General features: G+C 40.2%; 1 protein-coding gene across 2 annotated transcripts in view; it reads right to left on the bottom strand.

Moving 5' to 3' along the window:
- Positions 1 to 6,394: 6,394 nt before the first annotated feature.
- Positions 6,395 to 18,526, bottom strand: part of MATN2 (matrilin 2) — a 565,117-nt gene continuing 552,985 nt past the window's right edge. Inside the window, exons 17-19 of one of the 2 annotated variants that reach the window (XM_086966035.1) lie at positions 10,738 to 10,827; positions 9,917 to 10,015; positions 6,395 to 6,825 (exon numbers count right to left, since the gene is read on the bottom strand). In XM_086966035.1, coding sequence (XP_086822161.1) covers positions 6,776 to 6,825; positions 9,917 to 10,015; positions 10,738 to 10,827 — 239 coding nt within the window. In that variant the 3' untranslated portion in view covers positions 6,395 to 6,775. The remainder of the gene's footprint in view (positions 6,826 to 9,916; positions 10,016 to 10,737; positions 10,828 to 18,526) is intronic. The other variant, XM_086966037.1, reaches the window with a different exon arrangement.

Raw genomic sequence — 18,526 nt, 5'->3', positions numbered from 1 at the left:
CAGGATTATTGGTTTCTCCAAGAACTCATTTATTATGCATGAACCGCTATTCGCGAAGGGTTCATTCCTGACGTCTTACTCTGCCCGACTTTACGTCAATGCTAACATTCCAAGGCACCTACCAGGTATAAATATAACTTCCTTTCCCCAAGCAAGTAGGAGGAGACCTCGACTTTAGAAGAGCACATGCCCCGGCCTGATGCACTGACAAGACGATGTCATCCCTGCTCGCAGAGAATCCAGCTTACAGTGTTCTGACTCCCTTTGCGGGGTGTTCGAGTTCGAGATCCGGAAAGAGATTCCCACCTCTCTCATTCTCAAGGTATAGAGCTGACTAGAACCTTGAGGGACTCTTGGCATACAAACTTGGCATACAAACTATAGCCTACCATACTTTAGCCTATATCACCTACTTCTTACCTTGTACCATGGTACACTGGGGTAGAACTAGTTAGAGAAGCTACTCGCATTTTTAGCATATGTTATTTATGTATATGAATATATGTGTCATAGCTAAAAGATAATGCTAGCGCAGTGTTATTTCTTCCTACTGCTTACGTTGTACGTAATATATCTCGCATACTGTCTTTCGATTGTAACAGCTCATATCTCTTACACGGGAAATAAGGCTGTTCAATAAATCCTTTTTATTGAAATGCCCGTGTATTCTTTCTTTGTAACTCAAAAGAAACTAAGCATGCATGATAAGCTGAGTGAAACTGTTATTTGTTGTTTCCACGATTCTGAGAGTGTTCCGATTCTAAAGAGGAACAAAGCGGTCATGTTTATGCAGTTGCCAGAAACTACTCCTTTCTTGTTTACAAGGAGTTTCTAATAGCTTCTGAGTTAGCTGGCACAAAAAGTAATTAAGTTTAATATACTCGATAGGGGCATACTGACCTCAGTCCTATGCCAAACCTATAGTGTATATTATTCCAATGCGCAGAGCCTATTAGGGAAATAGGAAATACACTACAGTGCACGTACTAGCATCCCGCACTGGAGATCCTATCATGCCCACGTCCCATCTCTCTAGTTTCGAGCCCCAACATTTTGCTCCCTCATACATTCCTGCCTGCAGTGGTGTGACGCAACCATCAGAATTAGCTATGTCCTGCTGCCAATTGCCTTCCTGCTGAATCCACCTCTAAGTACCTATGGACAAAAGGCCATTGTTTATTAAACTACCCCACCCCTTTACAGTGTTAGATAGTTTAGTGCAGTGGCAAAGAGCTACATTTTTAGAAACGTGTCTTGTAAGTGGGAGAATGTGCAGTTATGACAAGAACATGATACTATTGGGATATGTGGCTACAGGTACCAGAGAGTTTATATGTGGTATATTCATATACATGTGGCGAAATTATTAACAATAGGCATACCCATCTACATATGTTAAATTGACCAATGATGCACTGTTATATTTTTTTAAGAATACAAAACTATGTAATTCATTGTACTGATTCTCTATTTTTTTATGCTTTACTCTTTCCTTCTGTCTACTATTGAGTCACAAAGAATCTTGATAAAGTATCCACTACCTACAAATTAGTGGCTTTAATGTGACCGAGTATATTTATATGCACACCAACACAATATAAAATAAAACGCCTCCTTTAAGATGGCGCTGAAAAGCATGAGTCTTAGTTTAGCTTTGACTCTTCATATAAATTTAAGTGTGTTTTTTGCGTTAGTAGCGGGTCCTTCAATATGGCGCCGATTAGTATGAGTCCCAGTCCGGTTTTTATTTTCACAATCGGGTTCCCCATAGAAATCCAAGTCCGTCCTTTGTGTTAACACCGAGTCCGACGCATCAAAATAAATAATGGACTAGACAACCCTACGTGCATCACGAGGGCAGACGCTGTTACAACGCGATTCCTTTTCCATTTACCGGTAAGCACAATCGCGAAGGAGACCTGTTCATGAAGATAGTTGTTTTTTTAAACTATCGAGTACTAAACGGGCAATGTATTTCTTTGTCATCCCGTACAGAGTGGCAAAACGTGAACTTCTGGCGAGATCCTGAAAAGTTAAAATAAGGCTCGCAGGTAAATCGAAATCTTTTGCGTTCGCTTACATATCTTAAACGCTGAATTGTACACTGTGGAATAGTGTGCGTATATGGCCTTGACCTTCCGTTTTCGTTTATTTTTTACTAGATTCATTCAACGTTACAGTTTAACACTCATGACTAAGAGGTGAGCGTTTATTTTAACACAAATCAAACCTTATTGGTTTGCTGTAGACAGCTACAAAAGGACAGCGTTCTAAATTTCATTTATATAATTTCCCACAGGGAGTAACGATCGGCATCCAGAAATAAAGGTAACGTGGTATTGAGTATACCACTTTATAATGCTTTTCACAAGCTGATAAGTTCATAAACTTTATGCCACTATCACAAATCTTTTCAGAGTCAACAAAGAAGTTTTCACCACATATGATTCGCATACCAACCAGTTAGTTAGGTAAGAATTGAGCACCTACCAATTTAAATAGTGATTAACTTTCTCTTCAGTATTGAAATTAATTAGGCTTTTCTTTTTCTCTTCTTTTCTGTCTTCTCTTATAGGCCCCTGACGAAGGGGTGCAAACCCCGAAATGCATTGGGTTGTAAACTAAAACTGTGTTGTGTTCAAATTGCTGAGCAAAAAATGTACTATCAAAGGCACTAATTGCATGTCGTTTATATGTATATATTGTAATGAATCACGCTATACTTGTTTGAATTTAAAATGAAATAAGCTACAGAATATGTCTGAATTAAATACAAGGCAATTGATATAATTTGAAATACTCATTCTTCAGTTGGTGCGCACTAGAGTCCTTGTGATCTTGCGATCCTTGGCTATATACAGTATTCATGGGTGTAGGCAGGCACCAATTTAGTGCAGCACACATACCGTAAAAGTGTTTGATTTAACTGAATTAATAGAGTGCAATACCACCAACCATTCATTATTAGTCTCGTACTGCACACTTGTGGTATTAGCACCGTAGATAAAATGTCGTTTGAATCTATAGCATCAATTACAGATAATCGTGCCAACACGAAAGTTTACACTTCAGATGAAGCAACACAAATATATAAACTAATAAAGGAGGCCAAAACTTTTGATGCCCAAGGAAGTTCAATCACTCAACAACTAAGACAATTAGAATACCTGACTAGACGCGAATTGAACCAACGGTTACATGCAACCACCCTGGTCCAGTACCACCGTGTGAAGAGAATCCCCCGGGGTCTGAGGCTTGCAATCAGACCCATGCTATATCGATTGAACAACAACCCTAAGTTCATGGAAAAATGGTTTGAAATCTTAAATAAGTGCTCTTTGGATCTAATATTGTTCACCATTAGCCAGGCATTGGATCGAGAAGAATCACACTATAGCACAAGTTCGTTTTCAGATCATAGAACAAATTCCACAGCGTCTAGGGTTGGATAATGCTAAAATTCTGCTTAGGAGAGAGATATATTGGATTCGTAAATTACAGACAGTAGTCCCAGATGGGCTTAATGACAAACTTGATATGATATGTTTTCTTTAAGTACAGTTTGGAATTAGCATCAGATCACCCTAGGGTTGTCGTTCACATAATGGCACCTGGTACCAGAGAGTTTATATGTGGTATATTCATATACATGTGGCGAAATTATTAACAATAGGCATACCCATCTACATATGTTAAATTGACCAATGATGCACTGTTATATTTTTTTAAGAATACAAAACTATGTAATTCATTGTACTGATTCTCTATTTTTTTATGCTTCACTCTTTCCTTCTGTCTACTATTGAGTCACAAAGAATCTTGATAAAGTATCCACTACCTACAAATTAGTGGCTTTAATGTGACCGAGTATATTTATATGCACACCAACACAATATAAAATAAAACGCCTCCTTTAAGATGGCGCTGAAAAGCATGAGTCTTAGTTTAGCTTTGACTCTTCATATAAATTTAAGTGTGTTTTTTGCGTTAGTAGCGGGTCCTTCAATATGGCGCCGATTAGTATGAGTCCCAGTCCGGTTTTTATTTTCACAATCGGGTTCCCCATAGAAATCCAAGTCCGTCCTTTGTGTTAACACCGAGTCCGACGCATCAAAATAAATAATGGACTAGACAACCCTACGTGCATCACGAGGGCAGACGCTGTTACAACGCGATTCCTTTTCCATTTACCGGTAAGCACAATCGCGAAGGAGACCTGTTCATGAAGATAGTTGTTTTTTTAAACTATCGAGTACTAAACGGGCAATGTATTTCTTTGTCATCCCGTACAGAGTGGCAAAACGTGAACTTCTGGCGAGATCCTGAAAAGTTAAAATAAGGCTCGCAGGTAAATCGAAATCTTTTGCGTTCGCTTACATATCTTAAACGCTGAATTGTACACTGTGGAATAGTGTGCGTATATGGCCTTGACCTTCCGTTTTCGTTTATTTTTTACTAGATTCATTCAACGTTACAGTTTAACACTCATGACTAAGAGGTGAGCGTTTATTTTAACACAAATCAAACCTTATTGGTTTGCTGTAGACAGCTACAAAAGGACAGCGTTCTAAATTTCATTTATATAATTTCCCACAGGGAGTAACGATCGGCATCCAGAAATAAAGGTAACGTGGTATTGAGTATACCACTTTATAATGCTTTTCACAAGCTGATAAGTTCATAAACTTTATGCCACTATCACAAATCTTTTCAGAGTCAACAAAGAAGTTTTCACCACATATGATTCGCATACCAACCAGTTAGTTAGGTAAGAATTGAGCACCTACCAATTTAAATAGTGATTAACTTTCTCTTCAGTATTGAAATTAATTAGGCTTTTCTTTTTCTCTTCTTTTCTTTCTTCTCTTATAGGCCCCTGACGAAGGGGTGCAAACCCCGAAATGCATTGGGTTGTAAACTAAAACTGTGTTGTGTTCAAATTGCTGAGCAAAAAATGTACTATCAAAGGCACTAATTGCATGTCGTTTATATGTATATATTGTAATGAATCACGCTATACTTGTTTGAATTTAAAATGAAATAAGCTACAGAATATGTCTGAATTAAATACAAGGCAATTGATATAATTTGAAATACTCATTCTTCAGTTGGTGCGCACTAGAGTCCTTGTGATCTTGCGATCCTTGGCTATATACAGTATTCATGGGTGTAGGCAGGCACCAATTTAGTGCAGCACACATACCGTAAAAGTGTTTGATTTAACTGAATTAATAGAGTGCAATACCACCAACCATTCATTACAGGGCTTTTATTGACACATTGTTAAATTTGCATTGCTTACCTTGGGTTGAAACATTGTCCGGGTCTGTTGTGTCTTGCTGTTAAATTCAACTTTCAAACTCCAGTACAAACAAGCTTAAAACAGAAGTTCAAGATGGTGATGCTGTTGTAAAGACAATACGCCTTACACTGCATGGTCTAAGATGCATTTTCTAAATAAGAGTAGGACCACATTACCATTGTAAATTTCAGTTGTTTAATTTATTTGTTAGGAACTGAAAATCGAACGTTGGTCTTAGACTTACCTGTAAGTAGCTTTAGTAACATCCTTTTCTCATGCCTGTGAAGCTCTTGTAACTTTTTGAGGTAATGATATCAGATTTGTTTTTTATTTAGGGGAAGGGGAGTGCAGAAGAATTAAAGCAACATATGTTTTGAAAAGTCGGTTAGAATACATTAAGAAATGGGGCCAGGTGTACGACGCGCAAAATAGCGCTTCGCAAATTAAGAGTCTTTTGCGACTCTCAATTTACGAAGCGCTATTATGCATGTACAACAGTGTTATTACACTGTTTTGCGATTCCCAATGGGGTCGCAAATAGAGAAGCTCATGAATATTAATGAGCCTCTCGCAATTTGCGACCCCATTGGGAATGACAGGTCCTCCCAGGTATGGTGGCCTGCTGGGCTTAGCAGGCCACCATGTCTGGGACTGCTTTTAAATAAAGCAGTTTTTTGTTTTTAATGCAGCCTGTGTTTCTTAAAGGAAAACAAGGATGCATTTTTTTTTTAAAAATGAAACGTTTTCGTTTCATTTTTTAAGGGCAGGTAGTGCCCTTTGTACATGGGGTTGCACTCACTATTAGGAAGGGAACGCCCTCTTTCTAATAGTGACTCGAAGTTCCAAAATAGCGAGTCACAAATAAATTGGGACTCGCTATTTTGGTATTGTACATACCCCTAACGCTTTTTGCATGCGCAAACGGGTTCGCAAACCCATTTGTGCATGCAAAATCCGTTGTACATCTGGGTCATGGTCTTTTAATTTTTTCTATAACCTGTACTAAAGCACTTCAAGGGAAATTAGAGGTAACTTTGCTTCGCTAATACTTGATTGTGTTATAACATAATAAATAATTTAGACTACATTCGGTTTCCAGTTGTTTTGTCAAAAAATTGGAGAAACGTTCTCCAAGTGGTTTTATTGATAAAAGGTATCACACGCCATTATAAACTCATATATAATACAGCGGTACATATTCTTAAACTTTACAAATGTCCTTGGTCCTGATAACGTTGTGTGATGTTGCATAGGTCACAATGATTTGTTCTCATTGTAGTCAACTTTAAATACATTCAGAAGTTGTTTTGTCGTGTTGATTGTCTTCATCGTCCTGGGTAGTGGAGGCACTGAGATGTTGTTTAGTTGTTCAGACACAGAATAGCCTTTACAATACTGTGTGGTACTAGAACACATTAGCTTTAGTCACTGTTTTTGGCCCAAATAGGTATTTCAGTACAGTCCATATAATCTTCATCGCACACGATTTTCTAGGGCTTGCATCCGCTTTGTTATCTCTTCCAGTAATGCTTAGTTAAGAAGAATAGACAGACTTGTATGCCTTTAGTTATTATTTCAACAAAAATCTGTAATTCAGGGAATTGGCGCAAAGCTGTGAATGTCAAATTTCTTACATTTTAGTAAGTGTTTTGGAGCTGAGTAAGCATTGATCATACTTAGAATAATCTACTGACAACATTAAAGTAGTAATTCCAACCTGGAAACAAAAAGAAAGGGTATAGCATAAATGGAGACCTAAACAATGTCTCTCCCTGTAGTAGCCTTCTACAAGTAATTCTGCCATTTTGACTGAATCAGGCTGCCAAAATTCCATTACGGAGAAATATCAAAATCACCAAACACATATCCACAAAAATAGTATTTTTTGTGGGAAATGGTATATATCTATTTGAAAGAATAGGAAGGAAATCAGCATTGGGCAACACTAGGGGTAGCCTGGAAAGGGGGTTTAGGGTAACTCTCGCCCCCTTAAAAAGGAGGGTAACGGGTGGACCCTCCTTTTCAACAGGTAAAAGACAAAAGCAAAAACGAAGAAACATGTTTCTTCAAGAGTGATTTTCTTCAGGTTGGTTTCAACAACCTGGTGAAAGCCATTCTGACAGAATAATTCAGAATAAAGGTTCGAACAACATTTATCAGAACATCCAACCTTCTACAATTGATCCATCGTTGACTACTGCTTACAGATTCTCTGATCACATAGGAGCATTACAGCGACATATATAAAATCACGACCTGCCCTCTGTTAAGGTCTTTCCACTTAACACTTCCGTGATATCCTACTGACCCCAAGCAGTGTCATATAGCCAGAGATCTCCTAAACATCACCCCTCAAACCTGCATCGGTTTTACACTCAGCCTTACAACTGTAATACAAAGCTGCTACAACTTGCACCTCCAAGGCCATTATCAAAACGTGAAAATTACTGTGGAAAAATGGATCCACCCTTATTGCATCAAAACTGCTCTTTAGCCATTTTATTAACAATACACAAACTTAGCTTGTTATCTAGATAAGACATTCTTGAAGATTATGTCACCAGGCTAGGAATATCAGATATTGTTCTCTGTCATAATAACACCTTGTTAGTCCCAGCTTTAAAGTTTTTATAAATTTCAAAAGAACTGACCAAACCACTTAAAAGGGCTGCCTCTTCAAGGTTTCAGAAGACATCCTCTCTCCATCACAGTTTGAAGAGATTGTAGACCTATTAGCTTCTCCAATGACACGACATGTCAATGAGTTCTCTGTATCCAACAGATTTAAATGTATATCTTTACACTGCTACTTAAAGACACCTACACTGCACTTGTCTGGGTTTTCAAATGGAATTATTTGCTTTCCAGCCATGCATTGAAACTTATCACACCTTTACACTGTGGCACTCTGCATTTTGTAAAGAGACAGAAAAACCTTTCTAGCTGTGTACGAGGGACCCATTGCCATGACTGATGACAGCTTTTTAGTCATTCTCTTTGATTTGGCAGTGGCATGCAAGACTGGAGTGCACAGCTTCCTTAATGAGCGAATCACCGCGACATTGGGCAATCAAGGTCAGTGCCTCAATATAGGAATTGTATAATTCCTCGTTGATCCAATGATCATTACCTGTGGTGTTCTGCAAGGATGCCTCTTGTCCTGCTGAATATATTTATATTTGTATGGTGCCCCTTGTAAGATGAGTTCAATGCTGCCCCATTACATCAACACATTTATATCGTACTCAGATTGGCCTGGTTCTTTTTTCAGAAACCTCTCACTGTGGATTTTTATAAAAACTGGATGCACCATATGGTTTGCAGCACTTTGATTCTAATAATGACATTCCACTTCCTTTACTAAATCTGCATAATAAAAAGGTGTTATGCTAATTAATGACCTCAACATGCCATCCTGAGTCAGCTTCATCACCAAAAAATCTCTTCTTGTTTTCTTTGCTAGCTCAAACGCATGCTCCCATAGATATCTTAAAAAACTGTCCATAGATAGCACAGTTAGTTGCCTAGACAACTTCAAGCTAGAATATGGCCAAGACAACCTTCTGTCTTCCAACATACCAATTCTGTTAGATCCAGAGTGTTCAAAATGCAGTTGGAAACTGATAAACTCAAAAAGAGACATTTTCTCACCTAAAGAGTATTCCCTGATTTCCTTTCCGCCAACCAAGGATTACATTGAAAATTCGTAAGTTTGATTGACTCTGTCAAGGCTAATTTAGCCATCCAACAGCTGTCCTTAAAGCAGGGATGTTTGGCATTTTTGCACCCACTTGAGTGAGACAGGGAAAAAAAAATGTCAGCCAGAGTAGATGTCAGCACCTTATGGATCTCTGCAACTTGTGTAAGAGAGGTGAAACTGCCATCGCTAGAAATGGACTGTTCTGCTGCCACCAAACATGGGATGACTGAGTCTTAAAGGGAAGCCATCCTATCACAGGATTGCTGTATGGTATTCTGCAGCAGGAATAGAAAGAGGTAAACGCCAGTAATGATTGTTTTGTGCAGGAAGACGTCCTTTCCTGCACAAAAACAATCATCCCCGCAATGCAGGCACCCTTGCAGCATGACGCAAGGGTGCCTGCGCTTGCAGCATATTGTGTGCCAGTGCAGGGGAAAGCACAGGGATGCGTCCTATTGTTGTTAATACAATGCATCCCTGTGCTTTGAAAATGACTCAGCACAGCGCAGCTAAAAGGCTTGCGGCGCCACGCTGTGTAATTTTCTTGTAGATGAGACCCTTTGATCTTAACATATGCGATCACATTTTGAATTACTGCAATCAATTTAACTGCCCATATTTTATACAAGAGGCCTAAAAAAGTTTGAAGACCAAAACCTTAGAAGGATGAGATCTGGGAACTTTCGCAACAAGGATCTGGGAATCAGCATTTTAACAAAAGTTTGATGTTTCTGGAAATAATTATTACCAACGTTTGTTCCCCTTTTTTCTCGAAAAAGGAATACAAGCTTGCGCCTCTGCTATTTGTACTTTCTTATTGGGGCCCACCTAGCATTCTCCCCTCTCCCTGGAAAAGCTAAAAAGTAAAAGCTGAAATACAAACTAGACACAAAGGAGTGGACCAGAAAGGATATGTTGTTGGGTTAGTTTCCGTACGTCTTCATTCGCATGGTTCTGTAGATCCATTATGTTTTTACATTTGCACTGCTCCTCAGAGGCGTCAAGGAGATTCTCTGGAAGAAAGGAAACCACAGTTACCACCATAGATCAGTGGGGGCATTAAATAAATACTCGATTAGCTCCGAGTGTACCCCTGTCCATGAAGGATGCTACCCTACTGCCATTTACTAACCATGGGATATGCCTGGGAGCCAATTTAAAGGTTAATTGTGATACGCATCATGTTGAAAATGAGCAAAAATACAATTTTCTCAACATTATTTTTTCCAAAATTGTACTATTTTACTTTTTACAAATATAAGATTCTGGATAAACAAATAGGGGTTTAGATTTCCTTCCAGTTTAAGTTGAGAGAAAATGAAAGCAAAGGGAGGCTCGCTTTGCTACTTTTTTAAGTAGTTACCCTTTTCTAGAAAAGGCAGCGCTTTTTCACTCAAGCTCTCGTTCATTTTCTCCGAAATTAAGATAATTTCCTGTGAGTTACTTCTTGGGCCATATTGGTTAATATTTGAATGTAAATGTGGATTTTCTAGCGTAATCCTGGGAAGTTCAAAAACCTAATTTCTGGGAAATTGCGAGCTCCGATTAGCTCATTTCAACTGTTCTGCAGGCCATATTATATGCCCAAAATGCATTTATTTCAAGGATAGCACTAAATACAACGTGTTTCTGTGCACCGGGCTCCTGCAAGTCACTCAACAGGTGATTAGGAACTCGAAACGTGTGCCCAGAGAGGAGTTTTGCCATGTGTCAACGAAGGCTGAAACGATCTCACCTTCTATCCGTGTCTTCAAACGGATGATGGGTATCGAACAGGACCCAGAATCTGCGCTTCCTTTGCTTGGCACGGGCTCCTCGGCGACTTCTGTGCAAGAGGAAGAAACAAAGCCACGTGTTACTTCGTTTAAAGCGTCACGTTAACGTTCCCATTACTAGCAAACCTCCAAAGCTTTATTGTTGTTGTTTTTCCTATGGGTGCAACATACATGTATGGCTAGGAGTAATATGAATTTATAAGTAGGTGTAAAAAGGTCTACCTGTCCACTCTGGTATAAAAAAAAGAGTGCGTTTATTATGTCGTAATTACATTGTTAATGTAGGAAATTGTTAGGGCTAGTAGTAACAATGATTGTATGTCCGTGCAATACATTACCAGCAGATGGCGCTGCTGGCTAGGGGCTGGATATTGTTCCACTGAAACGAGTCACGGTAATGCCAACGCTGCAAAACCATCTTTTGAACGCTGACGGGCCTGATGCTAGACATTCGTTCTGTGATATCAATTTTGAAGTCAAGACTTCAGGGTGGAAGTTTGTTCGCAGTGCAGAGTAAATCATAGAAATCACCACGTCTAATGACAGCTTAGGCAAGCAGCGTTACATTATTTTTGTTAGAATTCCAGCGTGTCTAGACTGCCCCCTACTCCTGGAAGCCCGCAGCATGAAGACAGAACCTAGCTAGCAATTTTTGTGTTGTCGCGCTACGCACCAATATTTAGAATAAATGTTATTTTTTCACAAAACTCCATAGGCTGCAGGAGTGGCTAGAGTATCTTTCGACAGGGGGCAGATCCCAGTGACTTTGCCTGTGGTTATATATTTTTGTACTTTTATAGAACAAGGGCCTGTGAAATTTCCAACACAAACCAGCATCAGTCTGCTCCTGAGTGTTCAGCAGAATCAAATCCCCTCCCCCCTCTCTTGCCCATCTTACTGAGGCGCGTTTCTGGGTACCACCAGCCTGCAGCTAACGAAAATCAGTAACCTCTTCATCCAGCAGCCAGGGCCTAATTTAAAACACATCTATCTATTCTCACTGTCTTGAAGTGTGTAATTGTTCGTTGCAGGTTTCGAAACTATCAGAATCCGACATCTTTGCAAAGAAATTACTTATCAGTACACAAACAAACGTATAGGCAGGTGTCTTTTTTGAGTTTGAAAAGCTTTATTGAGTTGAATAAAACAATGTAAAACATCAGTACAACGGCATAAGTAAAGGAAAACAGGAATGAAAATAATTATGGAGAGTATTGTACCAACATAACAAGAAACGCCCCAAAAGGGGAAAACACTATACAAATGAAAAAATGCTTTTATACCTTTTCATTTTGTGGGGGAAAGAAAGAGAGAAAGAAGGAGAGAAGAAGGGACAAGGGGGAGGGAAGGGGAACAGCAGTAAATAATAAATGGTAAACAGAGTAAAGAGGTATAAAATAATAAAAGTGCATATTAATAGTAATAACAGTAATACTAATAATAACAATAACAGGTGATCATGAGGCACTTTTAGATAAAAAGTCTGTTAAAGGGGACCAAAGTAAATCACGTTTAATCAACATGGGAATAGAAGAAACACATGCACGATCTAATCTATGATGATGGCAGAGTAAATTCCACCAGGCATCATAAACCACATTTTTGGTATCTTTCCAATTAGTTGTTATGATTTGAAATGCAATAGCAATGCAAAGGTCAATGAATTTACGAGTAGGAAGCGGGACATCCCAAACTGGGGCCAAACCACCCAGAAATACAGAAGAAATAAGAAAGGGAACATTCGTGGATAAAATCTTGTTAAGTGTATACCAAATGTGGGACCACATAAGTTGAACCTTAGGACAAAGAAAGAACATGTGAAACAAATCACCAGAAATGCATGAACAAGACCAGCACTTCTTAGTATCTAACAATTTAAATTTGAACAAGTCACAGGGAGTATAAAATAATCTATTATAAAAAAAAGTAAAGCGATTGTGTGGTACTAGCAGACGAGAGGTAGAATGAAGTTTGGACTAAATAGAGTCCCAGGTGAGTGAGGGAAAAGTTTGATTGAGATCCGATTCCCAGATAAGTTCGAGGTTAGTTTTAGACCTATCAATAGGCAGGCGTCTTAATATATGTTTTTGAATGCCGCGCAACAAAATTTTTTGGGAATTTCTAAAATGATCTAAATTTGCTCAGATGCTAATTATTTGCATGCATGAGGACTTATATTATTTACTTGTAGATTTCACGTACATAGTGGCGAATGGCTTCCTTTTCTCCAAGCTATTGGAAGCATGCATGAAGATACTGTGTTTGAATCTCTAGGAGCTGGCAGCTGTTTTTTAAGTCGCCTAACCCAGGTAGGACCAAGTGCAGCCTTTCCTAATGCTTTGTAATCAACCAAGCACTGCTTCATGACTGGAAGGATCCTCACGAAGCATCAATGTAGCAATATACAGCACTTGTACCGGACTAGAATATCATCATGGGGCCATATTGCACTAAGGGCGCACTGTGGGAGCGCATTGATGAAAAGCGGACCAGCTGATTCAAGCATCTGGGCCGTCTTTCACATATGTAGACGGCACCTTGCCTGCGCTTCACAGGGGGGCAGAGATCTTTTTGGAGTCATGTGCAGCGAGTGACTGCACCCCCAGCAGGGAGATGTCTGGGGTGGCCTTCTGGTACGGAAGAGGGCCCCTGAAAAACAGTTCGGGAAGAGGCAAACCAGAGGAAACAAACAATACAGCTAACAAAATTGCCTACTCGTATTTTATGTCGGTATAACTCATACATTTTAACACAATTCATTATTCCTGAGCAAGAACATTCACCCTAAATTTTTATTACAAAAATAACTTTTTACGTTTTCTTGAACATTGCTCACTTTTTCATATCATGTGGCATAGATTTATATATTTCACTATAACATATTCATTTTAACAGAAATGTAAGATACATATACAGAAAATTGGCCATCCAAAATTCCACTCACACTAAAAAAGTGTGTATGAGCACCTCAAATGACTCCATCTCATCCCATTCAATCAGACCCATACACACAAAAGACCATTAAAAGCAGTACGGTTTGTCAAACAAGATCATGCATTTAACCATAACTTGATTTATTATTTACTTCAATTATTGCAATATGATTCTATGCTATAGCCTCATAGCCTGCCGTTGCGGGTTATACCGGCCATGAAAGGCCCCTCCAGCATTAAAGGCCTGAGCCGAAGGCGAGGGCCTTTAAAAAGGGAGCTGGATTATAATGGGTGGTATACAGTGGTCGAAGTGGGGAAAGAAAAGTAGGGGAACTGTGGGCGGAGAATCAGAGGGCGGGAATAACCTGAGGATTGGATCAGTGGGCCGACTTAGAGGTGTGGCCAGGATGCGCAAAACATCCCAATCTTTAGTATTTGTGTGGCATTTCACTGACCAGTTACAGCTTATTATGTTATGTAATTCAACCAATGGATACACATGATTATTTAATGATTAATATGAGCTATTGACATTAGAAACATATTCCACTTTGTGAATTTATTTTAATCACAGAATGTCCCAAAAATACTTAAAAGTGGAAGGACAAGCCATTTGTTTCCGAGCCATGGAGTTTCTGTCGTCAGAAATATACACAGAGACAATCAATTTTACGTGTGTAAATGACTGTATAGGAAATGTTACATAAGACAAAGGACTACAAGGTGTAGGAGTCACATTACAACCATACTAGTAAGCAGTATAGTTTAATAGTGATTGGCCTGGAGAAACACAAACTCGGAATTTAAAATGTAATACCATGTTTGGGGGTTCTCTTTAAAAATCATTATTGATTTGTATCAAAAATAACACTTTTTGCAACATTAGGAGAAGCAAAGACTTAGGGAAAAAACCATAACATTCTATTTTATACCTTGCAGTTTGCATGCAGCTCTTAGATGAAAGTTAGTAGCTCACTGTTCTTTGTTAGGATTTTAACATAACCTGCAAGTAGCAAAAGGATCTCACTGACAAAAGCAGTAACCTACTAACCTAGTTAACATTATGTGCACTTTGTGATGGGCCTGGTAAATTTTCTTTGCAGCAGGCACATTAACCCTCTGCGCTATCTTTCCATGAGTCAAAACTTCTACTAGACAAATCTCCGATCTCGCTCTAGGAAGAAGTTATCATGACATTTTTATTATTGCCGAAAATAGCTGGAGACCAGGAAGGAGGCAGCAAGTGCTTTTAAAATCATAATACACTCCGCCCCCACTGAAAGTCAGCGCCTGTTGCGGTCACACCAGTCACACCGCCCTTGAGCCAGCTCTACTCAGGGGTCCTGTGACCTCAGTGACAGAGTCACTGTTGCTCTATGGTCTGCTACTTCGTAGGCCTCCCTGCAAGACTGGAGGTGAACTTCAGTATGGATTGTGGTGGGCAAGCCTTCAAGGTGAACCCACACTTGCCACTGCTAGGGTCCACCTGATGGTGCTAACACACCAGGGCTTTTCTGGTGCCTTCTAGGGTCTGGCATGGGAATATGCTCCCTCAGGAGAGTGGTCTGGGAGACTGTTCATGAAGTCTGAACCTGGTTCCCCAGTTCTTAAATTTAGCAGCTCTTCCCCCCAGTGCTACATCTGCTTCCTCACTGAACACCATACTGCCCCACTGAGTGAAACTCATACTGCCTTCAGCTACACTCCAATTTGATCTGCTATAAATAACTGGATGCGACTCAATTCAAATTACTCACTAGGAAAGAGCAATATGCTGCTTAAAAGAAAAGGTAACAACATCCTGGAAAAAGCAAACACTCATAAGGAATGAAAGATTTAATAAAGCATGTAAAATGTAAGCAGGAACATGGTGAACTTAATGCTTCTACAGTCATTATTCAGAAATCAGCTAGTATTTTTGCCTGAAAAGTTAAGGACATAACACAGGGCCCAGAAGGGACCCATTTCAATGTCCACTGCTTATATGCTTACAAAACGTAAGCAGTATGGTTTCAAAAGATCACATTTGTGAACACAAAGCCGCCGTACACATTTCGTTTTCCAATCCACCCATCAACCAGGTATTGCAGTACCTCCAGGCAGAGCCAGTCCTAGGATTTTCGGGGCCCTGGGCAAAAGGGAATGTGGGAGGCCCCTGAAATCTACATAAGTGACACCTTCTGATCTCGGGGAAGCTGCTTTGTGCAGACTCCACTTGGGTCGCAGCTCCACCTCTCAGCCACCTCAAGCACCTCTTGTACAGCCCATTTCGAACTGAAGGTGTGAGAATTGCTTGGGGGCTGAGTTAAACTTGAGTGGGCTAAAGTGCTGACAATGGGCGCCCTGCCGAGTCTCTGAACTGGCTGCCTGAGAGGTGTACCCTCCCCATGGCTTTCCCACACCATCCCTTATTGGCCCCGGGAGGGGGGGGCCCCCTCCCATGAGCCCGTTAGTGAAGCATTTCTTTCACTCTGATCGGCAATGTGTTGGGGTTTGAAAAAAAATATCTGGCCACTTTAAGAACACTCGATCTTGCTTTATTTAATTATTTTTCAGAGTTTGAACATTTTATTTCCAAGGCTGCACTTTGGAATAGAAAAATGTCAAAACGGCATTTCCAGCAAAAGTGGTTTTCTTTTTTGCATCCATTTCACAGGGGTACAAATGGACGACAGGAAGAGACGGTGAGAACCATTTCTTGATTCATGGTTTTCGGAAAAGTGAGAAGGAGTTAGACAAAATGAGAGGGAATAGGAGTAAGAAAGAGGGGGCAGCTGCCAGCAGCAGAGCAGAAGCAGACACCTTCCTTGTCTTGGCTGGGCAGGAAGTAAGAGATAGAGGCCTTTTCCTTCTCTGCTCCCCAGTCCCCGCCCGTCCACGAACAGAATAATTCTGACGTCCAGGGACGCATGTTCATAATAAAAAAGTAGGGGAACGGAATCTACAGAATTAAAGAAGTAGGGGCACGCCGTGCCCTGCCGTTCTCGCCCACTTCGACCACTGGCGGTATAGCCCAGCTACAAATGGCTATAAGGCGATTAGAAGATTTTGCCACTATAGGGCAGAATGTTCTAACAAAGAAAACAAAGGCCTCTTGGAGCACGAGGGGGTTTACATCCCCTCGGGCTCCGAGAGGGCTTTGTAAAAGAACATTGGAATGTTGCTTTGCGGGCTTTAACCAGTCCGTTGTATCTATGTCCCATGAGATGAAAAATTGATCAATGTTCACAAATGTGTAAAAAGTTATTTTGGAATAAGTGGTTACTATGAATGTTCTGGCTAAATAATAATTAATTGTTTGAAAATGTATGCGTTATACCAACATAAAATTAGTGGAGTAGTTAATTTTGTTAGCTGTATTGATGTCTAGTGGGCCCTAGGACCTCAATTCTCCCCCCCCCCCCGCCCCCTAGGTGTAACGTTTGGACATGCACTAGCTGTGCACCACTTTTTTGTGGAGCACACTCAGTGCACTAATCACAGGCTTGTCTCTTGTCCTGCATCCCTAATATGGCATGGGTGCAGAGGTTTCCCCTCGGTTGCATGTGTCCACACCCCCATGCAAACAATGGAATGCCCCTCTAGAACACTGCCAGTGCTATCGGAATTACCGAAGGTGCATACAAGAGTCTGAAGCACTTTCTGTAATACCAAAGTATCCCAGGACACAGAAAGCGGGCACACATGCCTGTTGTACCTCTGTGGTACTTTGTTATACAGCCCAAGTTGCACCATTTAACAACGTCTGCAGACACTATAATGCCAGCTATAATTGTGCTCACTAACAGATGCCTATAGCAAACCAACTTCATTAGTAACTGAAAGAAAAAGACAAAACTAAAAAGAGAGAACCAAGCAGGTGAGGAAGAGCCGCACAAAAATTCAAATGTGAGGCTGAGTGAGTGTAGCGTGTGGAAGAGAAATAACTGAATATTTCTTCACAGTGGCAGATGTTTAAGCCTTTCTGCGATATTGTATGAGAAAAAGAGAGAGAGCGTGACTCACAGTTAAATGTGCATAAAATGACAAAAGTATGGGTTGCTACCAATCAAAAAGTAGTTGAAACAACTAAATAAACCACGTGAAGCTTCGAAAACTACGGTGGTCATGAAGTCAAAAGGATGACGCTTAGAGACCCCTTTTCAACTGATGCCAACCAAAATGACTGTATATAAAGTTCTTCTTAAAGTGTCTAAACGATCACGGTAGCTAGCTACAGGGTGCAAACTTACCAGAGCTCCAGGAGCTAATGTTGGGTTGTACAGTCAGTAGGAGATTGTGGGGGTGGAGGAGGTATGAGGCCACACGATTAGAAAACAACATTCACCACGTATAATAACCATCATGTGCCATAAAGGCACTAGTATGGAAAGGGTGACAAATAGAGCTACCTAGACATTATGATCCACTTGAAATATCACTGGAATTGGTCTCCATGATTCAACAAATGCCCTAACTAGTCCACAATAGCACTAACTACACTCAACCAGAGAAAAGCAGAAGCACGATCTTTCAGGAAATACTGAATTATACTGAGAAGTGAAGACGAGGTGCAGAGCTATGATCTGGCGCTGGGACAGCCCTGGCCACAGATACATTGCCATGGGCACTGCCGATCATGAATGAATGAATACGCATTTCTATTGCGGATGGCTACCCTAGAGCATCCCAGCGCATTTAGGACAGGAGAACATACCACTACTCAAGGAAAGAGAAAGGTCTTCAGCAATTTTCTGAAAAGGAGATGGTTAGGTTCCAGGCGGATGGGATTGGGGAGCTGATTCCACAAGTTTGCAGCATGAAAGGCGAAACGTCG

Source organism: Lissotriton vulgaris, chromosome 4_1, assembly GCF_964263255.1.
Source record: "Lissotriton vulgaris chromosome 4_1, aLisVul1.2, whole genome shotgun sequence".
Classification (NCBI taxonomy): domain Eukaryota; kingdom Metazoa; phylum Chordata; class Amphibia; order Caudata; family Salamandridae; genus Lissotriton; species Lissotriton vulgaris.
Note: the sequence above shows the minus strand (reverse complement) of the source record. Positions and strands in the feature narration are given on the sequence as shown.